Source organism: Cavia porcellus, unplaced genomic scaffold (assembly GCF_034190915.1).
Source record: "Cavia porcellus strain 051 isolate PalLab524CR breed Dunkin Hartley unplaced genomic scaffold, mCavPor4.1 scaffold_1, whole genome shotgun sequence".
Taxonomy (NCBI): domain Eukaryota; kingdom Metazoa; phylum Chordata; class Mammalia; order Rodentia; family Caviidae; genus Cavia; species Cavia porcellus.
Genome location: NW_026947484.1, coordinates 229,343,261 through 229,366,431, shown reverse-complemented (window position 1 = coordinate 229,366,431; position 23,171 = coordinate 229,343,261). Strand labels below are relative to the sequence as shown.

The 23,171-nt window shown below is 35.7% G+C and overlaps 1 protein-coding gene across 4 annotated transcripts in view; it reads left to right on the top strand.

Moving 5' to 3' along the window:
* Spast (spastin) overlaps nucleotides 1-23,171 on the top strand; it is a 54,777-nt gene that overhangs the window by 23,115 nt on the left and 8,491 nt on the right. For 2 of the 4 annotated variants that reach the window (XM_063230161.1, XM_003473018.4), the window contains exons 4-14: nucleotides 1,093-1,188; nucleotides 7,405-7,592; nucleotides 8,334-8,467; nucleotides 9,341-9,434; nucleotides 11,610-11,684; nucleotides 12,729-12,800; nucleotides 17,407-17,482; nucleotides 17,722-17,813; nucleotides 17,928-18,007; nucleotides 20,134-20,176; nucleotides 21,625-21,704. In XM_063230161.1, coding sequence (XP_063086231.1) covers nucleotides 1,093-1,188; nucleotides 7,405-7,592; nucleotides 8,334-8,467; nucleotides 9,341-9,434; nucleotides 11,610-11,684; nucleotides 12,729-12,800; nucleotides 17,407-17,482; nucleotides 17,722-17,813; nucleotides 17,928-18,007; nucleotides 20,134-20,176; nucleotides 21,625-21,704 — 1,030 coding nt within the window. The remainder of the gene's footprint in view (nucleotides 1-1,092; nucleotides 1,189-7,404; nucleotides 7,593-8,333; nucleotides 8,468-9,340; nucleotides 9,435-11,609; nucleotides 11,685-12,728; nucleotides 12,801-17,406; nucleotides 17,483-17,721; nucleotides 17,814-17,927; nucleotides 18,008-20,133; nucleotides 20,177-21,624; nucleotides 21,705-23,171) is intronic. The other 2 variants (XM_063230170.1, XM_063230165.1) reach the window with 1 other exon arrangement.

The following is a 23,171-nucleotide window of genomic DNA, read 5'->3' as shown; positions in this document are numbered from 1 at the left end:
AAAATTACACTTACAAATTCATTTGTCCAGGACTTCAGCAAATTTTACAGTGATTTCTTTAACTCTCATTATGGTTTTCACAATTTTCCTCATAACTTTACTGCTGGTATCACTTTTTTTGGAGCCATAGTTATAGTATTTTACACAAAGAAAGCACACACACAAAGCACAGTGACAAATGTCTTAACAGACTAATACAAGCCCCGTATGTTATCTGGGCAAGAGTGGTGCTTGACTGAATGTCACCCCTTGTGTCCTTGGTGAGATGTGGCACATGCCTCGCTGTCGGCCAGTCTAGGTTTTCTCAGGTTGGATTTTCAGTTAGGGAATTGAGCAGAGTTGGAAACATTGAAGATTTTTTCAGACTTTGCTGTTGGAGTAGTGGAAAGCTTGAACTTGGAGGTGTTTGACAGCCAGGGTATCACTGACAGGTTAGTGTTTAAACAAATGGTAGGGTGCTGTACACAGAGTTTTACACCATATTTATCTCACTGTGCTTTATTGTCTTTATTTTTGCCTGACTTAATATAACCAAATGTAGCATTTCCTGGATTATCCTTAAAATTTCCTTCTGTACAGTCTTAAGTGCTGTTTTTTCTCCTGAAATGTTCCTTCTTTGGTCTTTTCAAGTCTTACCAGATAATTACTCACTTCCTCTATAAAGATTTGAGAGGTCTCTTTTGTACTATATGATCTTCTTTTTAAATAAAAATAATGGTTGTGTTGTAAGTTGCCCCTTCAACTTAACAAGTTAATGAATGGTAGAGATCATACTCATTTCTTAAATCTTTATGATACTTTCCCAACAGTGATTTGGATATATTAGATATTCACTAACTGTTTGCTGATATAACTGTCTCAGGTTACCAAACCTGAATATTTTGAATTTAGCTTTTCACTTGTTAATTTCTGTTGCTATTTCATGTCTGAGCTTTTACTAATTATATTTTAAAAGAGAGTGTGTGAATGCAAAAACCGTTTATCATATAACTTTGTAACACTTTGTTTCTGTTTCACATGCACATTTTACTTGTTCATCATAGTTTTTCTTTTTGTTTATTTTGTTCTTTTTTAACCTCCTCTGTTGCATAGAGAAGCTGCAACCAGTTTTGCAATTTTCGAAGTCACAAACTGACGTCTATAATGACAGTACTAACTTGACATGCCGAAATGGACATCTCCAGTCAGGTGGGTTTTAGGTTAACTAACATAATGTGAGAAAACTTGCATGTAAATTAGAGCTATTCGTATTTCTTAGGGGCTAATATTGACTTGACTTGATTTTGCCCTCCTCCCCCCACAAGGCTGTTTTGAAAATGCAGTATTTCTCATTCATAGTTGTTTGAATGGGTAAAAAATAACATATAGCCATTCTAAACATGCTTCTTTGTATATTTTACAATCTCCGGTTTTCACAGTATAAAATGTGACTTTTAAATGATTATGTCTTATATTTTAAGCTGTTGTGTTTTTCATAAATAGCCATTCTAATTTTCTATGAAAGTGTTATGGATAGAAATTTTAATTTTTCGCTATATATATCAAATTGTCATTGCATATCATTCTTTGTATATATTATATGTGCATATTTTATCATAGTACCTGTTAGAAAAATATAGATGCTCCATATTACTAAGGAGAAATACTACAGTAATGTTATTACTATGGATTAAATGTTCTCTCCATGGATTGCATCTTTTTCCTGTTAACTTCTATCAGTTCCTATGGAAGATTAAATGCCTTTCTGTTTTATTTGGAGAAACTTCATTTCCTAGGGTGACATCTCAGTTAGCTTTTGTTTGTTTGGCAGTCCTGGGGCTGGAACCCAGGGATTCATGCATCCTGGCAAGTGCTGTATTTCTGAGCTGTACCCCAGCCTCTCAACTAATTTTATTAGTGATCTTTTTTTTTCAGCAATGGTTCATGTCCAGTGACATGACATTTAAATTGTGTTAAAGTGGTGTTTATTCAAATCATAAAAGAACTTTAGGTTAGGTTGTGAGACAACTAATTGCCTTTCTTATTCATATAGAATACACAGTTTTTGAGGTGTTAGATGTAAACAGAATAAATGGATTTCCATAGACAAGAAGAAAATAGTTTATCATTTTTCCCCTCATGGTTTCCCCTCTACCTTGTGATCTCACTTAGATTTGGTCTTCCAGTACAGAGGCATTATTGGCTGTGTTCCTCTTACCATTCCTGTGTGTGATTTTAAATGCCTTAAAACACTTGAAATAGTATAAACTTAAGTGTTTGTCTGTTTCTTTTAGCTTGGCTGTGAAGAGCTTTTTCATAAGGAACTTTAAAGAAATACAAGAATGTCCTACATATCAGTAGATAAATTTCAAAAATACAGGGGTGATTGGAGAATACTTTAAATGATTAAATTAAGAAAAACTTTAGTAGGGGCCAGGCATTTAACTTGGTGGCACAGCCCATCCTGGTAAGCATGAGTTCCTGAGTTCAATTCCAGGCACCCCCCTAAAAAAAGAAAAAAATTACTATAGTAAAACATACATTGCCCAAAAAATGATGTGATATTTGCCTTTGAAACAAGGGAAGCATTTTGAGGGATTAAGGACTGTGTGTCTTCTATTGTAATAAATTTTTAAAGTTTATTCAACATATTTTTTTGAATATTCTCACTGATCAAAGATTAATGGCAGTTTCTGTCAAATAAAAATGTACAGTATATCCTAATCTACCTCATTCTCTGGATCTGACTTCTGGCTTTTCCACAGTCAGAAGAACCATGAAAGATACATGTTTAGAATTCATTTAGGATATTGAGGCAGCCAACGAAAAATACGAAAGAGGCTTCCAGAACTGTCTCTGAACACAGCAAAAGCAGTGGGAAAGGTGTGTTCAAATCAAGGAGGACTGTTTTGAAGGGAATTAATGACAATGTGTCTTTTACTATAAATTTTGTTACTTCTCTTTTTTTTTTTCAGACAGGCTCTTGCTATGTAGTCCAGAGTGGCCTCACAACTCACTGTGTAGCCTAGGCTGACCTCAAACTCATAGCAGTTTTCCTGTCTTCCAAGTGCAGGGATTACACGCAGTCTTCTTTGGGCTTTTTAGAGACAGGGTCTCACTCATTATGCAGTCCAGGGTGGCCTCGAATTAGCAGCTGTTCTCCTGCCTCAGCCTTCTGAGTGTAGGGATTATAGACATGTGCCCCCACACCATTTATTTTGCTCTCTAATTGCATTTTACATGGATTCTTTTGTATTTTTCTGCCATGCCAGAAAAGGGAGAGGTAGCAAACATCTTTTCTCTGAAGCTACACTTTAAAACATCAAACTTTGTCTTATTTCAGATCCCTAGAAATCTCTCAGGTCTACGAATCCTGTTTTCTGGTTGGTGGAACATAACTAACTGTATAACTAATTTGTGCATCCTGATACTGGAAATGCAGTGTTGCCTAGTGAAAGAGCTGGCTCATTTAGGTCTAGTTGGTTGGTGTGACTCACTTCCAGAATGTCTTTCTTTATCTGAGTTACTTCATCTCTTAATCATTTAGTATGCTTATTACTACATTATCTGTAATGTACAGTTATAACCCCAAATTACTAGACATGCAAAGAAATCAGAAAAGTATGTCCTTAGTCAAGAAAAAAGCAGTTAATAGAAACCCTTGAATTGGAGCAGACATTGGATTTAGCAGATACTTTATAACAGTTACTATAAATATAGTCAGAGATTTAAAAGAAAACAAATAGCAAGGCATGGTGGCACACACTTGCAATCCCAGCACTCAGGAGGCTGAGGCAAGAGGGTCAGTGTGAGTTGGAGGCCAGCTTGAGCTACATAGTGAAGTCTGGGCCAGCCTGACCTATACAGTGAGACCCTATCCCAACAAAAAAGAAAAAAAAAAGAAAGAAAACAGATCAATTAACAAGTAAGGACTATGATAAAAAACCAAACAATTAAAAAATAGATTTTTTTGGTAATGATCCTCCTACCTTCAGGCTAGCCTCTTAACTTGCTATGATCTTTTTTTTTATTTTTGGTTTTTTTGTTTTTATCGGTACCAGGGATCAAACTCACGACTGCCTGCTTGCAATGCAGGCACTTATGCCGCTGAGCTAAATCCCCAGCCCCTTGCTATGATCTTTCTACCTCAGCCTTCTGAGTGCTGGGATTACAGCTGTGCTTTGCTATCCCCAGCCAAAAAATAGATATTCTAATGTTGAAAACTACAGTTGATTAAAATTAAAAATTTCTTAGACAACTGCAACAACAAATTAAGAATATGGGGCTGGGGATTTAGCTCAGCGGCATAAGCGCCTGCCTTGCAATCAGGCAGTCCCGAGTTCGATCCCTGGTACCGATAAAAACGAAAAAGACCAAAAAAATTGAGAATATTCAAGGAACAATTCAGTGATCTTGAATCTAGATAAATAAAATTTACTATTCAGTAAACTTCTGCAGTGTCAGAAAACAGCTTAATGGTTGGCTAGGGTCAGGGCTGATGAGAACATGAAACTTTTGGCTATGATGAAATGTTTTACACCCTGTGTTGAGTGGCTATTACATAGGTACATCTTTACCAGTTTATAAGTTGTGTACTTTAAATGCATATAGTTTGCTAGTAGTAGATGATTATACTTCAGTAAAATTGATTCACAAATATTGAAAGGCAGGCCAGGGATTTAGCTCAGTGGCATAAGCGCCTATCTGGCAAGTGCAAAGTTGTGAGTTCCATCCCTGTACCCAAAAAAGTAAATAAATAAATAACTAAAAATAAACATAGTGTGTACTTTAAAAAAATATTGAAAGGCAAAAAAAAAAAGAAAGGCTTATTTTAAAAAAAGATGAATTCAGGGGCTGGGGATTTAGCTCAGCGGCATAAGCTCCTGCCTTGCAAGCAGGCAGTCGTGAGTTCAATCCCCGGTACCGATAAAAAGGAAAAAGACAAAAAAAAAAAAAAAAAAAAAAAAAAGATGAATTCTTCTTCCTTTTTGTTTTGAGATGGGGTCTCTCCTTTGTAGGCCAGACTGGCCTTGAACTCATGTAATCCAGGCTGGCCTCAAATTTGCAGTGATTCTCCGGCCTCAGCCTCCTGAGTGCTGGAATTACGAGCGTGTCTTACCATGCCTGGCTGTCCTTTTTTCCTTCTCATAGATCCTATGATATCTTTACTTACTCTTTTTTTTGTGTGCCAAGAATCAAACTCAGAGCCTTGAGCTTGCCAGGCAGGCGCTGTGCTCCTCAACTGTATCCCTGGTCCTTCTTCTCCTTTCAAAACTGCCAAGCGCAAGACCCTGAGTTCAGTTGCCACTAGCTCACCACCAAGTAAAAGAATGGGGATTGAACCCATGAATCCTTTACCACTAAGCTGTATTCACACCCGTTTTCCTTTATTTTGGGACAAGGTCTGGTTAATTAACCAGGTTGACCTTGGTCTTGGAATCTACCTTCTCAGTTTTCTGAGTCGCTGAGATTACAGGTGTGCATCACCAAATTTTCTTCCTCTGAAATGAATGCTATTTAATATTGTTTAATCTTGCTTTTACCTCACATCTTTGCATTCGCTTAAGTTGTTCCCTTCTCTGGAATACTTTCCTTCTTTTTCCTGACAGTATCTATTAGTTCCTTGAGCATGGGCTTGATAACTTTACACTTAGGTATTGGAAAAACCTTGATGAAGCTTACTCTGTTCCCTTACTGTCATGCCTTAGGTTTTGTTATGTTTTCTAGTTATTCCTGATCATTATAAATTATATTTGTTCTTTGTCTTTTGTAAATTGAATTTGGTTTTATCATAGAAATCATATTTTCATTTTTTGGGTTTTCTTATGCCATGTGTATATTAGCCCATTTGATATATTGTTAGCTTAATTAAATGAATTTAATTTTAAAATTATGAGAGAAATAGAAATAGTTTCAACTCATTGTCACATGAGTTAATATAATTCTATAAGTCATAGTCATTTATGCCCTAGAAGAACAATCTAAGGTAACCTAGAATGGGTCTATAATAATCTTCAAGATTGTCGTACATTTGATTATCATAATATAAGTGATGGCTCAAGGTTGGGGTAGTGTTTGAATATTTGGATACAGTTTTTACTTGGTTAAAACTGTCTCTCCGAGCTATGCATTTTCTTTCACTTGTCATAAAGGTTCTGATTTTAGTCCCACAATGGCTAATGTGGGACCAAAGGGTGGAATACAGTACATTCTAATACATGATTCTTTTAAATATTGAATTTTATGTGTTTCTTTCTGATTATAAACAGATTCATTTGCTAATTTGGAGTGCTTATTTCTTTAAATCATACTAAAGGGTTCAATAGCAAGAGCAAAATTGAGGCTTTTATCTTTTGACTTAGCTAGTCTGATTTGCTCATTGGTGTAACATCTTTACAGTAACATTGTTATTAATAAGCACTGATTTACTTATGTAAATTATGAAATATTACTTAGAAGTGGTAAGATTTTAACACTCAAAAGCTCTTGAGAGCCAAGTATGGTAGCACACACCTTTAATCCCAGCACTCAAGAGACTGAGGCAGAAGGATTACCGTGAGTTTGAGGCTGACCTCTGCTGCATAGTGGGTTCAAGGTGAGCCTGGGTTCAAGTGAGACTCTGTCTGAAACTCCTGCCCCTCCCCAAAAGATAAGACTTTCGTAGCTTGTTATTTTGTACAAAAAGTGTTTCATTAGCTACTAACACAAAGCCCTTGATTTATATGAAGATCACCATACTAGTAAACTTTTAATCAGAAGTGTTCTATAAATTTTGGACATAAAATACTTGGCATACTTTTTTAATTAAAATTGATTCATTTAAAAACTTTTGACAAGTCTGGGCATGGTGGTGCATGCCTATAATCCCAGTACTCAGGAAGCCAAAGCAAGAGGATCACTGTGAGTTTGAGGCCAGCCTGAATTGTACAGGGAAAGCCTGTCTCAAATGCCTGTGTGTGCACACACACACAGACTTTCAGTGGTACAGACTGAACCTTCCATAGTATTTTATAAATAGAAAGTTTGCTGTTAAAATTGTGGATTCTGTTTTTTTCCTGTGTACAATATATCCCTCTTATCTTTAATGCATTTTGTCTTTTAAGTGTAGCAGAGCTTTATTTGCTTGATACCTGTTTTATATCATCTTTCCCCACAAATGAAGTTATTTTTCTTATAGTTAAGTTTCTTCCTAAGAAAATTAGACTATGTATCAGGAAAAGGAGATACCTAATAGCCACAGCAGAGAACTTTTCAACAGCAGAGAGCTCCTGTAAATACCCTTCTGATTGAAATCTTTGAAATTTTTCTGAATTTCAAAAATATTTTTAGCTTAATTTCATAAATTTGTATTTGTCTTTATTATTTGCTTTCATAATTTTTAGCCATAATTTTATAATCATAACGGTTTTACTTTTTCTTTGCTAGAAAGTGGAGCTGTTCCAAAAAGAAAAGATCCCTTAATGCACACTAGTAATTCACTGCCTCGTTCAAAAACAGTTATGAAAACTGGATCCGCAGGTCTTTCAGGTCACCACAGAGCACCCAGTTACAGTGGTTTGTCCATGGTTTCTGGAACAAGACAGGGGCCTGGTCCTACAGCTGCCACTCATAAGGTATTGAAGAACAGCGACTAATTGCTGTGCTTTTGCAAATAAAAGTGCTGTGTTACTTAAGTTTATTATTAGAACTTTATAATAATACTTAGAAAATCAATAAAATTCCAGAGTTAGATATAATTTCTTTTAATTTACAAGGGCAAACTTGCCAGCAAAAAGCAAATGCTATTTAATCTTTTTGGATCTAATTAGCATTTCATATTAAGTTGAGTTACCCTGTATGTTTAACATAATGCTATATATATATATATATATATATATATGTATGTATATGTGTGTGTGTGGGTGTGTGTGTGTGTATGTATGTATCACTCATTTTAAACTTACTTATTTTGGTTCATGTAAATTTAATATTAAATATACCTAGCATTTTCTTACAATTCTAAGAAGGATCAAAATTATATGACCATTGTCATAGGACCTATCTCATTTATATTAACTAAATCTCTAAAGTCTCTGTAAACCATGCTGGAGATACAGCTCAGCAGCACAGTGCCTTCATGGCAAGTTTGAGGTCCTGAGTTCAGTTCCAGTTACAAAAAAAAAATTTGTAAACATATTTCATGCTAAATGTAGTTATATAGTACATTTAGTTTTGCTCTGTGGTAAATACACAATTTTGGGAATTTTATGCTCTTTTTCCTGATTGTTAAAATTGAATTCTGTGAACTTAGATTAAGTCACATATGAAAAGTATGATGGGTTATATTTACACGTTAAAATTCTATATCCTTCCAGGGTACTCCAAAAACAAACAGAACAAATAAGCCTTCTACCCCTACAACTGCTGCTCGGAAAAAGAAAGACTTGAAGAATTTTAGGAATGTGGATAGCAACCTTGCTAACCTTATAATGAATGAAATTGTGGACAAGTAAGTTTTTGCCATCTAGAGAATATAGTTTCTGTGTTTGAATTGTGTTTATAAAATGTATCACAGGTAAAATACAGAGGAAGTTCAAATTGGGAATAAAGTTGAAGAATTTAAGCAGGCAGGGCCCAATTCATAATAAAACTATTTTCATTCTGAAAAAATACATGGAAAATAGATCATACCTTTGATGATTTTTTTTTTTTTTTTTTTTTTTTTTTTTTGGTCTTTTTCCTTTTTTATCAGTACCAGGGATCGAACTCACGACTGCCTGCTTGCAAGGCAGGCACTTATGTTGCTGAGCTAAATCCCCAGCCCCATACCTTGATGATTAACATACTTAATTTTTTTGGTACCAGGAGTCTATCTCAGGACCTTGCGCATGCCAAGCAGGTCCTTGTGCTGCTGGGCTGCATCCCTGGCCTACATACTTAATTTTTATGACAGTTTTTATTGTAGGATCAAAATTATATGACCATTGTGATAGGACCTATCTCTCTTATATTAACTAAATCTCTGAGTAAAGTCTCTGTAAACCATGCTGGAGATATAGCTCAGCAGCACAGCGCATATTTATTTATTTTCTTTTTTTTACATTTTAGGTATAAATATTGATAACATTCACCATAGGGAATTTGTTCATGTACATGACATATTTTGCTTCTTTTTTTCTCATTCCTCTTCCCCTGCTTCAACCCCTCTTCCTTTTCTTACTTAGTTTTTGGTTATAAATACAGAAAATCATTTTTACTAAATTATACTTTCATAGCTAACATAAAAATGATTACACTTCATAGAGCTTATATAAAGTTCCTGTGTGCTGTACTAACTGAACCATGCTTTTATACTAGAATTAACTGAAGTTCTTTTTCTTAGTGGGACAGCTGTGAAATTCGATGATATAGCTGGTCAAGAGTTGGCAAAACAAGCTTTGCAAGAAATTGTTATTCTTCCTTCTCTGAGACCTGAGGTAAGGTCATGGTATTATTATTTTCCTGTAACACCGTCAAGCCTGGCATAGTGGCACATGCCTATAATCTCAGCACCCAGAAGGCTGAGGCAGGAGGATCACTGAGAGTTTGAGGCTAGCCTGGGCTACATAGTGAGTTCAAAGCCAATCTGAAATGCATAGAAAGATCCTGTCTCAAAAAGTAAAAACAAAAACTGTAACCGTTACTTAGTTAATTATTGTAGTAAGTATGCTGTGCTAGAATGATTAATTCATGTAAGGCAATGATAGGGTTAGTGTTTTTAAAAGACAAACATTAACAATTCATGTTGACAGGTTATATTATAGCAGAGGAGAATGAATACAAGAGTTCCTAATTCCCAATATGTTTTTAACTTATTAGAAAAGTAGATAATAGGGGCTGGGGATTTAGCTCAGCAGCATAAGCACGTGGCTTACAAGCAAGCGGTCGTGAGTTCGATCCCCAGTACCAGAAAAAAGAAAAAAAAAAAAAAAGAAAAAGTAGATAATACAATTTTTATATTAAAGTGAGATACAGATTTAAAATTAAATGCAAGCTAGGTGTGGTGGTGCATGCTTGTAATCCCAGCATTCAGGAGGATGAAGCAGAAAAACCACAAGTCCAAGACTAGCCTGAACTCTACATAGTGAGACCTTGTCTCCAAAATTCAGAAAGGAAAAAAAAAAAAGATACAAATCATATTAGAGAGAAGGAAAATTAAGAAAAAATAATTAGACCTGAGTGTGGTGGCACACTCCTGTAATCTCAGCATCTGGGAGGCTGCGGCAGGAGGATCATTGTGAGTTTGAGACCAGCCTGGGCTCCAAAGTGAGCTCAAGACCTGCCTAAACCGCATAGTGAGACCCTGTCTCAAAAAGACAAAAAAAAAAAAAGAATTATTCGCAAAAGTGTTAATTAATAAAGTACATAGCCAGTGAATGATGTATAGGAATCTAATGCCATCTCATATTATAGTCGTAAGGAAGATGTGTAATTGCTGTGTTTTTGTTTTTGTTGTTTTTTTCTTTTTTGCTCTTTGAGACAGGGTTTTTTTGTGCAGTTCAAGCTGGCCTTGAACTCACTTTGTAGTCCAGGCAGGCCTGAAACTTGTGGCATTCCTCCTGCCTGTACTGAGATTGCAGGTGTGTGCCACCACACCTAGCTCAGATTGCATATTAAATGCTGTGTCATTTATATTGCAAAAGGTATATCTTAGGCTTCACTTTTGAATCAGTTATTTCTCCTTGAACATTTACATCTCATGGAATAAAATTAGCGTCTTGCTGGATGTAGTTTTATAGCACATTGTGATGGATGCACTTTTAAATGAATGTGCGAAGTCCATAGGGCTCTATTTTTTCATAGTCTCGGTCATTCATGTACTATATTTATGGTATTTATTGTTTAGGAGTATTTACTAGAAGGTACTAAAAATTTATATTTCATTTTACTTATTACACATTGGAGCACATGAAATCACTGACTTGATATCCTAGTTAAAGTTTTGCTGTTGTCATTAAAATGATTAGAGAATTATTAAAACTCTAGCATTAGTTGTCATTGTCCCTCCTCCCTATAGAACCTAAGGCCTTTGTTCTGAGCTATATCCCTAGTCATTTTTATGCTTTTATTTTAGGCTGGGTTTCATTTGGTTGCTAAGTTGACAAAGTTGGACTCAAACTTGTGGTCCAGGACCTGCCTCAGCCTCCCAGAGCACATTTGCTACCTCTGATTCTCCAAGAATTTATTGTGTCCTCTTGTTGCACTCTACCTTTTTTTGTACTAGAGATGGAACCCAGGGCCTCAGATATGTAGGGAAGTGCGCTACCACCGAGCTGTATCCCCAACCCCTTTCCAATTTTTGCTAAGATTTATTATCTATTGTATTCATGTAGTATAAATTGACAGAATTTCTTAGTAGATATAAAAGCCTATATTCATTCTCTCATTTTGTCTTTTATTTTGATCCCTGAAGCATATAATTTTTTTTCATCTTCTTTCCCAGTTTTTAATTATACTAATTTATTGATGTGTGTTCCCTTTAAAATTCTCGTCATTTTTATTTGGGAGGATGCTACAGGAAATGATATTTTATTAGAAGGCAACCAACACTTAGACAGCTGGAAACATTTGTCTTCAGAATCATAGTTGTGAACTAACACCTGTCTTTAAAGTTGTTTACAGGGCTGAGAGCACCTGCCAGAGGATTATTACTCTTTGGCCCACCTGGAAATGGGAAGACAATGCTGGTAAGAATTCTTTTCAAAGTTCAGTACTAGGTAAGATAAGGAAAAGAAGAAACTTCATATTGCCCCTGAGTATGTACTTTATTATTTGATTTTTGCTTTCATATACTTATTATTCAATAATTTTCAGTGGAGATATAAAGATGAAAAACTGTATTATCCTCAGTAGTATGGTTTGTGTTGAGTTGAGTTGGGTTGGGTTGGGTTGGGTTTTGACACAAGGTCTAGCTATGAAATTCAGGCTGGCCTTGAATTTATGGCAGCCCTCCTGCCTCAGCCTTCCACATGCTGGGATTACAGGCATGTGCTACCATCCCTGACTATTTTGGTTTTTTAGAAGAGCTTACCCTCAGCCTGGGGTTATAGGTCAGCACCAGCCTAACAAGCGCAAGGTTGTGAGCTTGATGGCCGGTACCAAAAAAAAAAAAAAGAACACCTTATTCTACTGTATTGAATATATTTCTAACTCTTAATATTTTGCTGTTTTAATAGTTTTATTAAATAATATGTAGCCAGGTATGGTGGTGCATGCCTGTTTTCCCGGGACTTGGGAGGCTAAGGCTGTGGAGGGTGGTTCCAAGTTCAAGACCAGCGTGGGTTACAAAGTGAGCCGAAGGCCAACTTGAACTACATAGTGAGACCCTGTCTCAAAAAAAGAAAAAAAGAAAAAAAAAAAACTATGTATAACTCTTTTTTCTGTATCCTTTTACCCAGAAATTAGTACCAAGTTCTGGATAACTCTCTTATCTGCATTGCTCTTCAAGATAGAAAAAAGGAGTAACTTTTTATCAGCTATTTTTTCTAAGTGGTTATTTTTCCATTCTTAAGAGATTAGTACCCCACATTCTCAGGAGAGAGTAGAGTAAAGAGAAGCACAGCTCTTTCCGGAACTTTTCCTCCTAGCAAAAGGAAACATATGTATTGCCATATGTGGGAATTCTCTTGTACATTTTTAGAAAATCTGTTCTAGCACTTACGTTGATTAAATGTCACTATTTTTTTAAAGCAAAATGCTGAACTAATGTATTTGTTCTTCTGATTTTAAAGGCTAAAGCAGTAGCTGCAGAATCTAATGCAACGTTTTTTAATATCAGTGCTGCAAGTTTAACTTCAAAATACGTGAGTTTTTTTCCAGTATTGTCATACATTAAATTGTTATTTTACTGTTACTGTTTTGTTCTCATCTTAAAGTTGTAAGTAAAGAACAGGACTAGCTTAACAGAATGGCTATAATCAAAGAGGCTAAATAATGGCTAAAAGTGTTGGGATTGAGTGTTGGGATTACAGGTGGGCACCACCACAGTGGACTCCAAGGCAAAATCTTGTATTTTAGTTCAAAACCAGAAAGCCAAAAATACTCAGTTTAGTCCACAAGCCCTTCTCCCAGATGGTGGAAAGCTACTTTACTTGAAGTATAAGTGGAAAATGATGGTATTCTTTAGGAGTTAAGGAATACACTGACCAAGTGTATACAGAATCCATTGTTCTAATAAAACCTTCCAAAGCAAACTGTCAAATAAATAGATGTATCTTACTTTGTTAAATATAAATAATATTTCCAAAAATAATTTTCTATGAGTTTTCTATATTTACACATGATTAGTATCAGAATTCAATGTCGAAAGTTAAGTGCATTTGTTAGGCTTTTTAAAATTTAATATTAAGTTACGAATATCATTATTATTATTATTAACTATATTAGTTTTGAAGGCTGCATTACAAAGTACTGTAAACTGCTGTCTTACACATCAGAAATGTATGCCCAGGGATATAGTTTAGTGGTACAGCACCTGCCTGGCAAGCTCAAGGTCATGATTTCAGTCCCCAATACCAAAAAGAAAAAAAAAATCAGAAATGTATTGTCTTGTAATTTCAAAGCCTGGAACTCCAAGATCAAAGTGTCAGAAAAGAGTTAGTTACTTTGTGAAGGAGTTACTTTGTACAGGAGAGTGTGTTACATACCTCCACTTCTGCTGGTTTACTGGCGATCTTTTGTATTTCTTGGCTTGTAGATGCATCAGTTGAGTTTCTTCTTTTATCTTCTCCTGGTTTTCTCCCTCAGCTCAAATTTCAAAAGGACATATTTATATGTTGAATAAGGTCCCCAAAAGTCTCAAATTACAGTAACTTAATCTTCCATAAAGACTCTTTCCAAATAAAGTAACATTCATAGGTACTAGGGATAGGAATTCAAATGTTTTCGGAAACACAGTTTAACTCCTAAGGAATACTGTCATTTTTCACTTATACTTCAAGTAAAGTAGCTTTCCACCATCTGGGAGAAGGGCTTATGGACTAAACTGAGTATTTTTGGCTTTCTTGTTTTGAACTAAAATACAAGATTTTGCCTTGGAGTCCACTGTGGTGGTGCCCACCTGTACTCCCAACACTCAGGAGGCTGAGGCAGGAAGCTTACTACAAATTTGATGCCAGCCTGGGTTATGTAGGGAGAACTTGTCTCAAAAAAAACAAGAAAGAAAAATATTTTATTTATGTATTGGGTTTTTTTTTTTTAAATAGTCTTGCTGTATAGTTCGAGTTGGCCTTGAACTCACTATTAGCCCAAGCTGTGAATATTTAGTTCAGGCTAGCCTTGAACTCACTGTGCAGCCTAGGCTAACCTTGAGCTCACAAATGGTCGTCCTGCCTAAACCTCCTGAGTACTGGTGTTATAAGCATGCACCACCATGCCTGGCATTTTCAAATATTAGAATTTAATGTTATATCTGCATTTTCTCCTGTGGATTGTTTTTCTTAATTTTTAAAATTTTTATTAGTACATGTTTGCAGTATATAATGATTAATATTTATCATAATTATTTTCTTACAGTCTCATGCCAATGTGTCAGAATGGGAGAATATGAGAATATTTCACTTCAGATATGATCTCACTTATAAAGTCTTCAAAAGCATTGTTTAGTACTATATACAAGCTCCATTTCTTGTGATGCGTCCTGAGAAAGCTTTTTGCAGGAACTGCTTCATAGTCGTGCACATTTGTGTTACTAAAATATCTAGGATTTTTCTCCCCACAAAAATAAGTTACATCTGCATTATAACATAGGAAATTACTGCATAAGTTTGCTTATTAATAATTTATATGTAGGAAAGGGTTTATGTAATCAGCATACAGTTCAGTGGATTGCTATAAAGTGAATACACTTTCATAATCATTGTCTCTGTCAAGAAATAGCATGTTACCTAGCCCCTTGATTCCCTGCAGGATCATCCAGTCTTCGTCCACTCACCTCTTTCCTCAAAAACCATTAGAGTACTAACATCATGGGCAAAGCTAACCTATCTGTGAACTTCATATAAATGTAATCGGAAGGTTTTCTTTCATCAGTATTCTATTTGTAAGATCCAAATTATTATATGTAGTTTCAGAGATAGTTTTTGCACAACTAGTTTTAGAAGTTATATTTCAGAACTTTAATCTGCTTGTCACATTTTAATTTAAAAACAAAACAATATTTACATTTGCCATTCATGAGTGTTTTTCCAGTCTTGAATGTTTATAAAATTCAGTTTTTAGTATATCAGTACTCTTTTTAGATTAAAAAACTAGTATTGGCTGAAAAGCTGATAAAGTAACATTTCTCTTACAATATCTCTAATAGTTTAAATCTTTCAGGTTTGTTTTTTTGTTGTGGTTCCTCCAAACCCAGTTTTGTTTGTTTGTTTGTTTGTTTTTTGTTTTTGTTTTTTTTTGTTATCGGGGATCAAACTCACGACCATGTGCTTGCAAGACAGATGCTTATGCCGCTGAGCTAAATCCCCAGTCCCCCTATTGTTTTTTTGAGACAAGGTCTCACTATTTAGTTCAGGCTGACCTTGTACCCTAGGCTGCCCTCAAATTCAAGGCAATCCTCTTGCCTCAGCCTCCTGTGTACTGGGATTGTATGCTTAAATGCTTAAAGTGGTCTCAATTTGTAAAGCAGGTAAAATGGTGCCTCTTTTTCTGACCATGTTTTGCTTGCTATGTGAAAATTCACAAGTTGTTATTACAGCAGGTTAGACCACTTTATAGACACAGTATAATGAAAAGCACTGTCTTGAAGGTGGGAGACAGAGATTCCAAGAGATTCCAATCTGTCTTTTACATCCTGAGGTGGCCTTAGGAAAGTTCCAGGGCTGCTTCATCTATGAAATGTTAATATAAATAGTAATATTTCTTCCAACTCTTGAAAATGCTTGTTTTGATCATTAAAAATCTGGATGGGAACTTGTGTGTGTGTGTTACTTAAGATTTAATCTGATGGCATTCTGCCACTGAACTGCATCACCAGCCCTGTTTATATTTTGAGACATTGTTACCAAGTTGCTCAAGCTGGCCTCAGATTTGCAATCCAACTTGAGGATCCCAAATAGGTAGGATTATAAGCATAAACAGCTGGGTATGGTGGTGCACACATGTACTCCCAGCACTCTGGGAAACTAAGTGAGACAGGAGGATTGCCAGTTTGAGCACAGGGCCTTGTGTAAAGTAAGCATAAGCACCTTACCCTTGAATTATATACCCTATTTTTAAAATTTTTATTTAAAGAAAGACTACACAAAACAGAAAATGGATAGAAATAATATGTTTAAAGAAAAAATAAACAGTAAGAAATCACTAGTTGATGTTTACATACTGTTGTTTTACAAATATTTGTTCAAGGTACAAAAGTGGAACATATAAAGTGGGAATTCAGACAGCGAGACTGCAAACAGTTCTGTTCAACTATCCAGCAAAAACTTAGTAATATGGTTTTCAATCCTATACACTTAAACATACATGCAGGTATCCATATCTTCAATTATTTTGAGGTTGAACAAACCCAAGCAGGCTTTTTTTATATGTTTTTAAGAGTCTGATTGTTCAGGCTGGTCGTGAGCTTACTTTGTGGCCCAAGCTGATCTAGAACTTGCAACATCTTCCTGCCTAACTCTTTTTTTTTTTTTTCTTTATTTGAACCAGGAACTCACTAAGTTGCCCAGGCTGGCCTTGAACTTACAATCTGCCTGTCTCAACCTCCTGTGTAGCTAGGATTTTAAGCATGTACCAACATGGCCATCTTACTTTGTTTTTGAGGAAATTGTAATAAAAGGATAAATGCCACCTAGAGGGCAGAAGAGTTTTTACAACAGATTCATGACCCTTTTATTACAGTAATAGACTTCATAACCCCTTTATTTGATACTTTGATATGTAGAATGGTCTGATTCATGCTGAGTTGAGTATCTGGAGTGTCTCTAAGAGTTTTTATAGTCCTCCTGGCCTATGTAGAAATATTTTGGTATTTATTGACAGTGAATTGTGAGAAAGAGTTTGCAGCATGCCCTAAGAGGACAAGTTTTGTTTAGGCGAGGACTTTCCTACTTACCTGCTTCTGTAAAGATACCCTGTAGTCTAGTGCTTATAGAATATGTAGCATCTCTCTTTCTTTTAGTCATCTTCTCACTAGTCATACCCCCAAGTAATAGCTCTTCAGTGTCAAGATAAGACAAAGCACAGTTGTATTTCATTTTTTGAAGTACCTGCCAGGCCATATGATAAGTAGTCTATTTTCTGAAATTATAAGGAAGATTTCGGTAACAGTTCCTAGTTCTTTATACCAAGTCTTTGGTCATTGCATGAAAGAGAAATTAAATTCCTAGGTTCTAGACTGGAAATTATGAAATTTAAAAGACTAAAATAATATTGTGCTTAATGAGTAAAACAGTACCCAATGCTTTATTTTAGGTGGGAGAAGGCGAGAAATTGGTGAGAGCTCTTTTTGCTGTGGCTCGAGAACTCCAACCTTCTATAATTTTTATAGGTAAGGACATGTTTCTAACTAAATTAGTTGAATACAGTACTTGTAAAAGTTCTCTTTACAAATGCAAGAGATATAGTACAACAGATTATTCAAAAAGAAAAAGTTTAGGTTAAAGAATACCTAATGAACTCGGTAGCATCCATTGTAGTCATTGAGTTATTACATAATAACTGGGTTACTCTTAAGTGACTCACCTAGGGTGGCTGTTAATTAAAGTCTTACTGTTGTGCTTCCTCTAGATGAAGTTGATAGCCTTTTGTGTGAGAGAAGAGAAGGGGAACATGATGCTAGTAGACGTCTAAAAACTGAATTTCTAATAGAATTTGATGGTGTAAGTATTGATAAAGGTTTTTTTCCCATAAGATGGCCCAAATTAAAATTACACATGTCTTTTTAAAAATTTCTTTATCTAAAGATTACCCCCCAAAATATTTGTGGCTTGTAGGTACAGTCTGCTGGAGATGACAGAGTACTTGTAATGGGTGCAACTAACCGACCACAAGAGCTCGATGAGGCTGTTCTCAGGTGGGAGCTTTGTCTGGAAACACATACATCTGTGTGTTTGTCTCACACATCACATGTTCTCTTATTCCTCATGCTTTTCTTTGGCCTCTTATTGGAAACCAAATAAAGGTCTAGAACACTATCAGGAGAACTGGTCTATAGAGGACTGCACCTGGCACTGGGTAAAATTTTCAGCTATTAAAGTGTAGTTACTTGAAAAATACATTGATTTAATTCTTCCTAGGATTTGATATTTCTTTATATTTAAACTTTGGGAATTCATTTTCTGTTTTATTTCGTTTTGAACACCAGAAATCAAACACAGGACGTCACGCTTGTCAGGCAGGCACTGTGCCACTGAGCTATATCCCTGGCCCCTTGAAAATTCATTTTTAATTGTATCTGTAACTTTCTTTCCTAATCCTCTTTTTCTCTTGTACATAAATTATATACATATTGTGCTGCATCTTTATGTCGCTGTACCTGTAATTCCTGTCTAATTCTTTTGAACTCTGGGTCTGTTGTTGTTTTGCTTTGCTTGGCTCTGCTCTGCTCTGCTCTTTTCTGTTCTATCAACTGTGCTGTATTTATTTCTTACTATTTAATGTCATTTTTGCTAGTTCCTTTTTAATCTTTGTTTCTGTGGTTTTTCTTTTTTATTGCTTTCCTGATATCTCTCATATTTTTCATATTTTTCTTTTAAGCCTTTGTATGTCATTTCCTTAAACTCTTGTAGCTCATTATTTCATAAAATGCCATTTTCGCACATTAAAATTTTTCATTTCACAGGAAGATATTTAGTCATAATTTGCCCTTCTGTTCTTGTGCATGTCATTCATTTTATTTACTTCATTGTGATTTCTCTTTTTTGGTGTTTTTGTTTTGGTGCTGAGCCCTGGAATTATTTTCCATTTTATTTTATGATTTTCTTTGAATATTTCCTTTATTTTTCTTGGAAAATGTAGTTTTGGAAGAATTTTGTGGGTAGGGCTAGAAAACTAAAAGACTTACTATGCAGGTGTCTTGGGTTATTCCATGTCTACCTTGAATTAATGAGCAGTCAGTCACACAGTGTGAAGCCCTACCTGATGATAATTCCACATGTGCATAAATGGAGATAGGTTGATTTCTTCAACTGAAAAGTACTGGCCACCGCACAACAGTGTGTTAGCCAACCAGACTGACTGATGCCTTCTTATAAAGGTCACGAGTCTTTGAGTTTCTTTGTGCAGCCTTGTCTTCCTTGCCGTTCCTGTGCTGTCAGTTAGGGCTCTCAGGGTTTGCAGAACCAGGCCTCACAAGTGTGTTTAAATGTGAGGTGATGGTTTCATTACCTGAAATCTATGTTGTCTCCAGTTTCCTTGTTTTTTTTTGCGGGGGGGGAGGTCAAACTCACCACCTCGCGCTTGCCAGGCAGGTGCTTATGCTGCTGAGCTAAATCCCCACCTCCTTAGGCAACTCTTGATAGCCATTTCGTTGATCTGCAGTGGTAGATCCTGAATGTATGTTCCTTCCCATATGTAATTTTCTTTCTTTTTTTTTTTTTGTCTTTTTCGTTTTTATCGGTACCAGGGATCGAACTCACAACTGCCTGCTTCCAAGGCAGGTGCTTATGCCGCTGAGCTAAACCTCCAGCCCTCCCCATATGTAATTTTCATCACCATATGCAAACCTTCGTATATATTAGTTTCATAAATACTAGTTTGGTTAAGTTGGTATTTATTTCTGTAATCATTGATTTTTCTAATTTTCAGATTCAGCAATGCAATAAATGTCTTTATTGTGCTCCTTATACTTTTAAATTACTGTTGCTGTTAAGAACACATACATACATAATGGTTAACCATTTATTGAATTAAAGACTTTCAAACATTAAGTAAAGAGCTCTTAAAAAGAAAAAACACTGGGACTGGGGATATAGTTCAGCAGCATTAGCACCTGCCTGGCAAGAGTGAGGTTGTAAGTTTGATCCTGTCGGAGCAAGGTTAAAAAAAACCAAAAACAAAAAAACACCTTTTATATTGATAATTTATAAGATGCATTCGGTTGCCTCAAATATTATACTTAAAACCTTTTTCTTGTCATTTGTTACTTGAGTTACTTTTAAATTCAAAATTATAATTCTAAAATTTCTTGAATTTTTGTAGGCGGTTCATCAAACGGGTATATGTCTCTTTACCAAATGAGGAGGTATGTATTTTTGAATTTTTAAAAAACAATTAGCATCTTGACAAGGATATTTGTTATGTAAACAAGGAAGTCTGTCTTCTAGTGTGTGGTACAGCCACCTTGGAACAGTTTATGTTTATTAAAAAGATACATACAATTTGCCATAAAACCTTGCGAGAATTTACTTTAGAGAAACAAAAGCATGCCCATACCAAGACGTGCAAGAATTTTTGTTGCAACCAAATTGATAGCAGAAAGTGCAGAGAAAAACTTTCACAGCTGCTAAATGAATAAATAAATGTGGTGTAGTGAACAGGATTTTTCAATAAATCCTATGTACAGTATGAATAAATATATATATATATTAAATAAAAGAGGCCACATGCTAACAAAAACTATCATATAATTCAATTTATATGAAATGCCAAAAGAAAAACCTTTTTTCCAGAAATAAAAAGCAAATCAGTAGTCTGCTAGGACGAAGTATAGAAGTAGGAATTTGTGATAAATAGGAGTGAATTTATTAAGGTAATACAAATGATCTGCAGCTTTATGGTGATGGTTGTACCACTCTGTAAGTTTATAAAAAGTAAGATATATACTTAAAATGGGTGAATTCATGGTATATAAATTAATACTTCTGTAAAACTCTTAAAAGTGTGGTTCTCAGGATAGGGATTTAGCTCAGTGGTATAAGTGCCTTCTTGGCAAGCATGATGTTGTGAGTTCAAGGCCTGATCCAAAAAAAAAGTGTGGTTCCCTAGTGCAGGTATGTTTGTTTGTTTTTTGAGACAAGGTCTTGTATGTAGTTTAGGCTGGCCTTTACCTCACTATGTAGGTACTAGGCTGGCCTGAAATTCTTGGCAATCCTGCCTGAGGCTCCTGAATGCTAGGATTATAGGCATATACCATGAAGGGGCAACATTTGTGACAGTGACAACTGCTACTTCCTCGGTGCTTTATGAGGATTATCTTCTTTAATGCTCTCAAAAACTCTCAAAAAATAGGTGAGTTTTAACTTCAGCAGATAAGAGTAATGCTTCTAGGTGACAAGATTTGAACCTGATTACTGGTTCTTTTATTAAGACAATTTTTAGCTTGCTAAGAATTAATTTTAGCTGGGCATGGTGACCCATGCCTGATACCCCAGTATGCAGGAGGCCTACTTGGGAGGATGAGTTTGAGGCCATTCGGAGCTAGATAAGTTTAAGGCCAGTCTGCACTCTATAAATAGAGAAAAACAGTTACTACTTTTACAGTCAGGCATGGCACATACCTGTAATCCCAGTACTAGGTTAGCTGAGGCAGGAGGATTGCTGTGACTTCACAGCCAGTGTCAGCTACACAGGGAGTTCAAGGCTAACCTGGACTACGTAGTGAGGCCATACCTCAAGAATAAGATAAACATTAATTTGGATAATTATGAGTCCAATCAGGCTACATTGATAATTCTTTAATATTTCTTTCAGACAAGACTGCTTTTACTTAAAAATCTGTTATGTAAACAAGGAAGTCCATTGACCCAAAAAGAACTAGCACAACTTGCTAGGTGAGTAATACTGGAATTTTCTTTCTCCTGGGGATTAGGCCCAGGGTCTTATACATGCTGGGTGCATACTGTATGTACCAGGAAGCTGTATCCCCAGTCCAGCTTCCTAGTGCAATATTCCTTACAGTAAGTTTTCTGTTGTTGTTATTTTTTGGTATTAGGAGCGAACTCAGGACCTTGCACTTGCCAGGCAGGTGCTGTGCCTCTGAGCTATATTCCCAGCCCTTGGATTTGGTTTTATATTTGATTTATGTACTTATTCTTTGTGTAAAGAATTATCTGTGTGTTATTTAAAATAACCTAAACGTATGAGATAGTAATTTGTCACAAAACTTCCTGTCTCATTCTCTACCTCTTCTACCTTTTCTTAACCTCTTCTTCCTATATATAATATCTCAATTTCCATTTTTTTGGCTTTACTAGACTTGACCTAAATACCTAATGATGGTAGAATATTCTTTCTATAAATAAAATTTATAAATGATTTTAATTTAGAAATTCAAAGCATCTCATATTTCCCCACACCAAAACAGATATCTTCATATAAATTTGTATTAGGTAGAATTTGTTTGGACTTTCATATTCTAAAAAAGTTTAAGACAGTAAGGGAACGTTATTCAAGAAGGGCCGTGATAGCCAAGTACAGCATTACACACCTGTAATCCCAATGCTCTGGGAAGACTCTGGCTTAAATAAAAAATTAAAAAGAATGGAGGTATAGCTTAGTGTAGCGACCCTGGATTCAATCCCCCACATCACCAAAAAAGGATAGGATGGCACTACAGCAGGGTCTTACAGTGGTGGATAGATAGTTTTGCTCCAGCTAGGACAAATGGCGTTTATAGTCAAGAAGTAAAATGGAAGTCAAGTAGGTTAGGTCAGAAAATTACTAACAGGAAACAAAAAGAGTTCTTGAAAGACTGAACAGAATTCTTGGTGAAGGCAGGCTAGAGTGATTAGATGTCAAGGATGGTGAGGTACCTATGGGAGGACATATTTACTAAGCTCACTAAGCTGGACTCTTGCTCAAACTGGATTCTACCACAAGCCCAAGTTGGGGTGCCATTGAGCAGAGGCCTCAGAAGATCCTGATTAACATTACATTGTGTCTTACAAGTGTGCTGAAGTAGAAACTGGATGTAGGAGATGCACCCAAAGATTTTTAGACTTTACAAAGTGTTACAAAATAAAGTATTTTAAACCAGGCATGGTAACACACACCCATAATCCCACACTCAGAGGCTGAGGCAGGAGAATATCCCTGAGTTCAAGGCCAGCCTGGATTACATAGTGAATTCAAGACCAACCTAAACTACATATCAAGACTTTGTCTCAAAAACAAAACAGAACCACCAAACAAATTGAAAATACGTATTTAAACAAGTTTGTAAATGGGGGTAATATTAGTAAGAACACTTGAGTCCCCAGGTATCTATAGGAAAAGAACAAATAGTCGGAACTATAGAG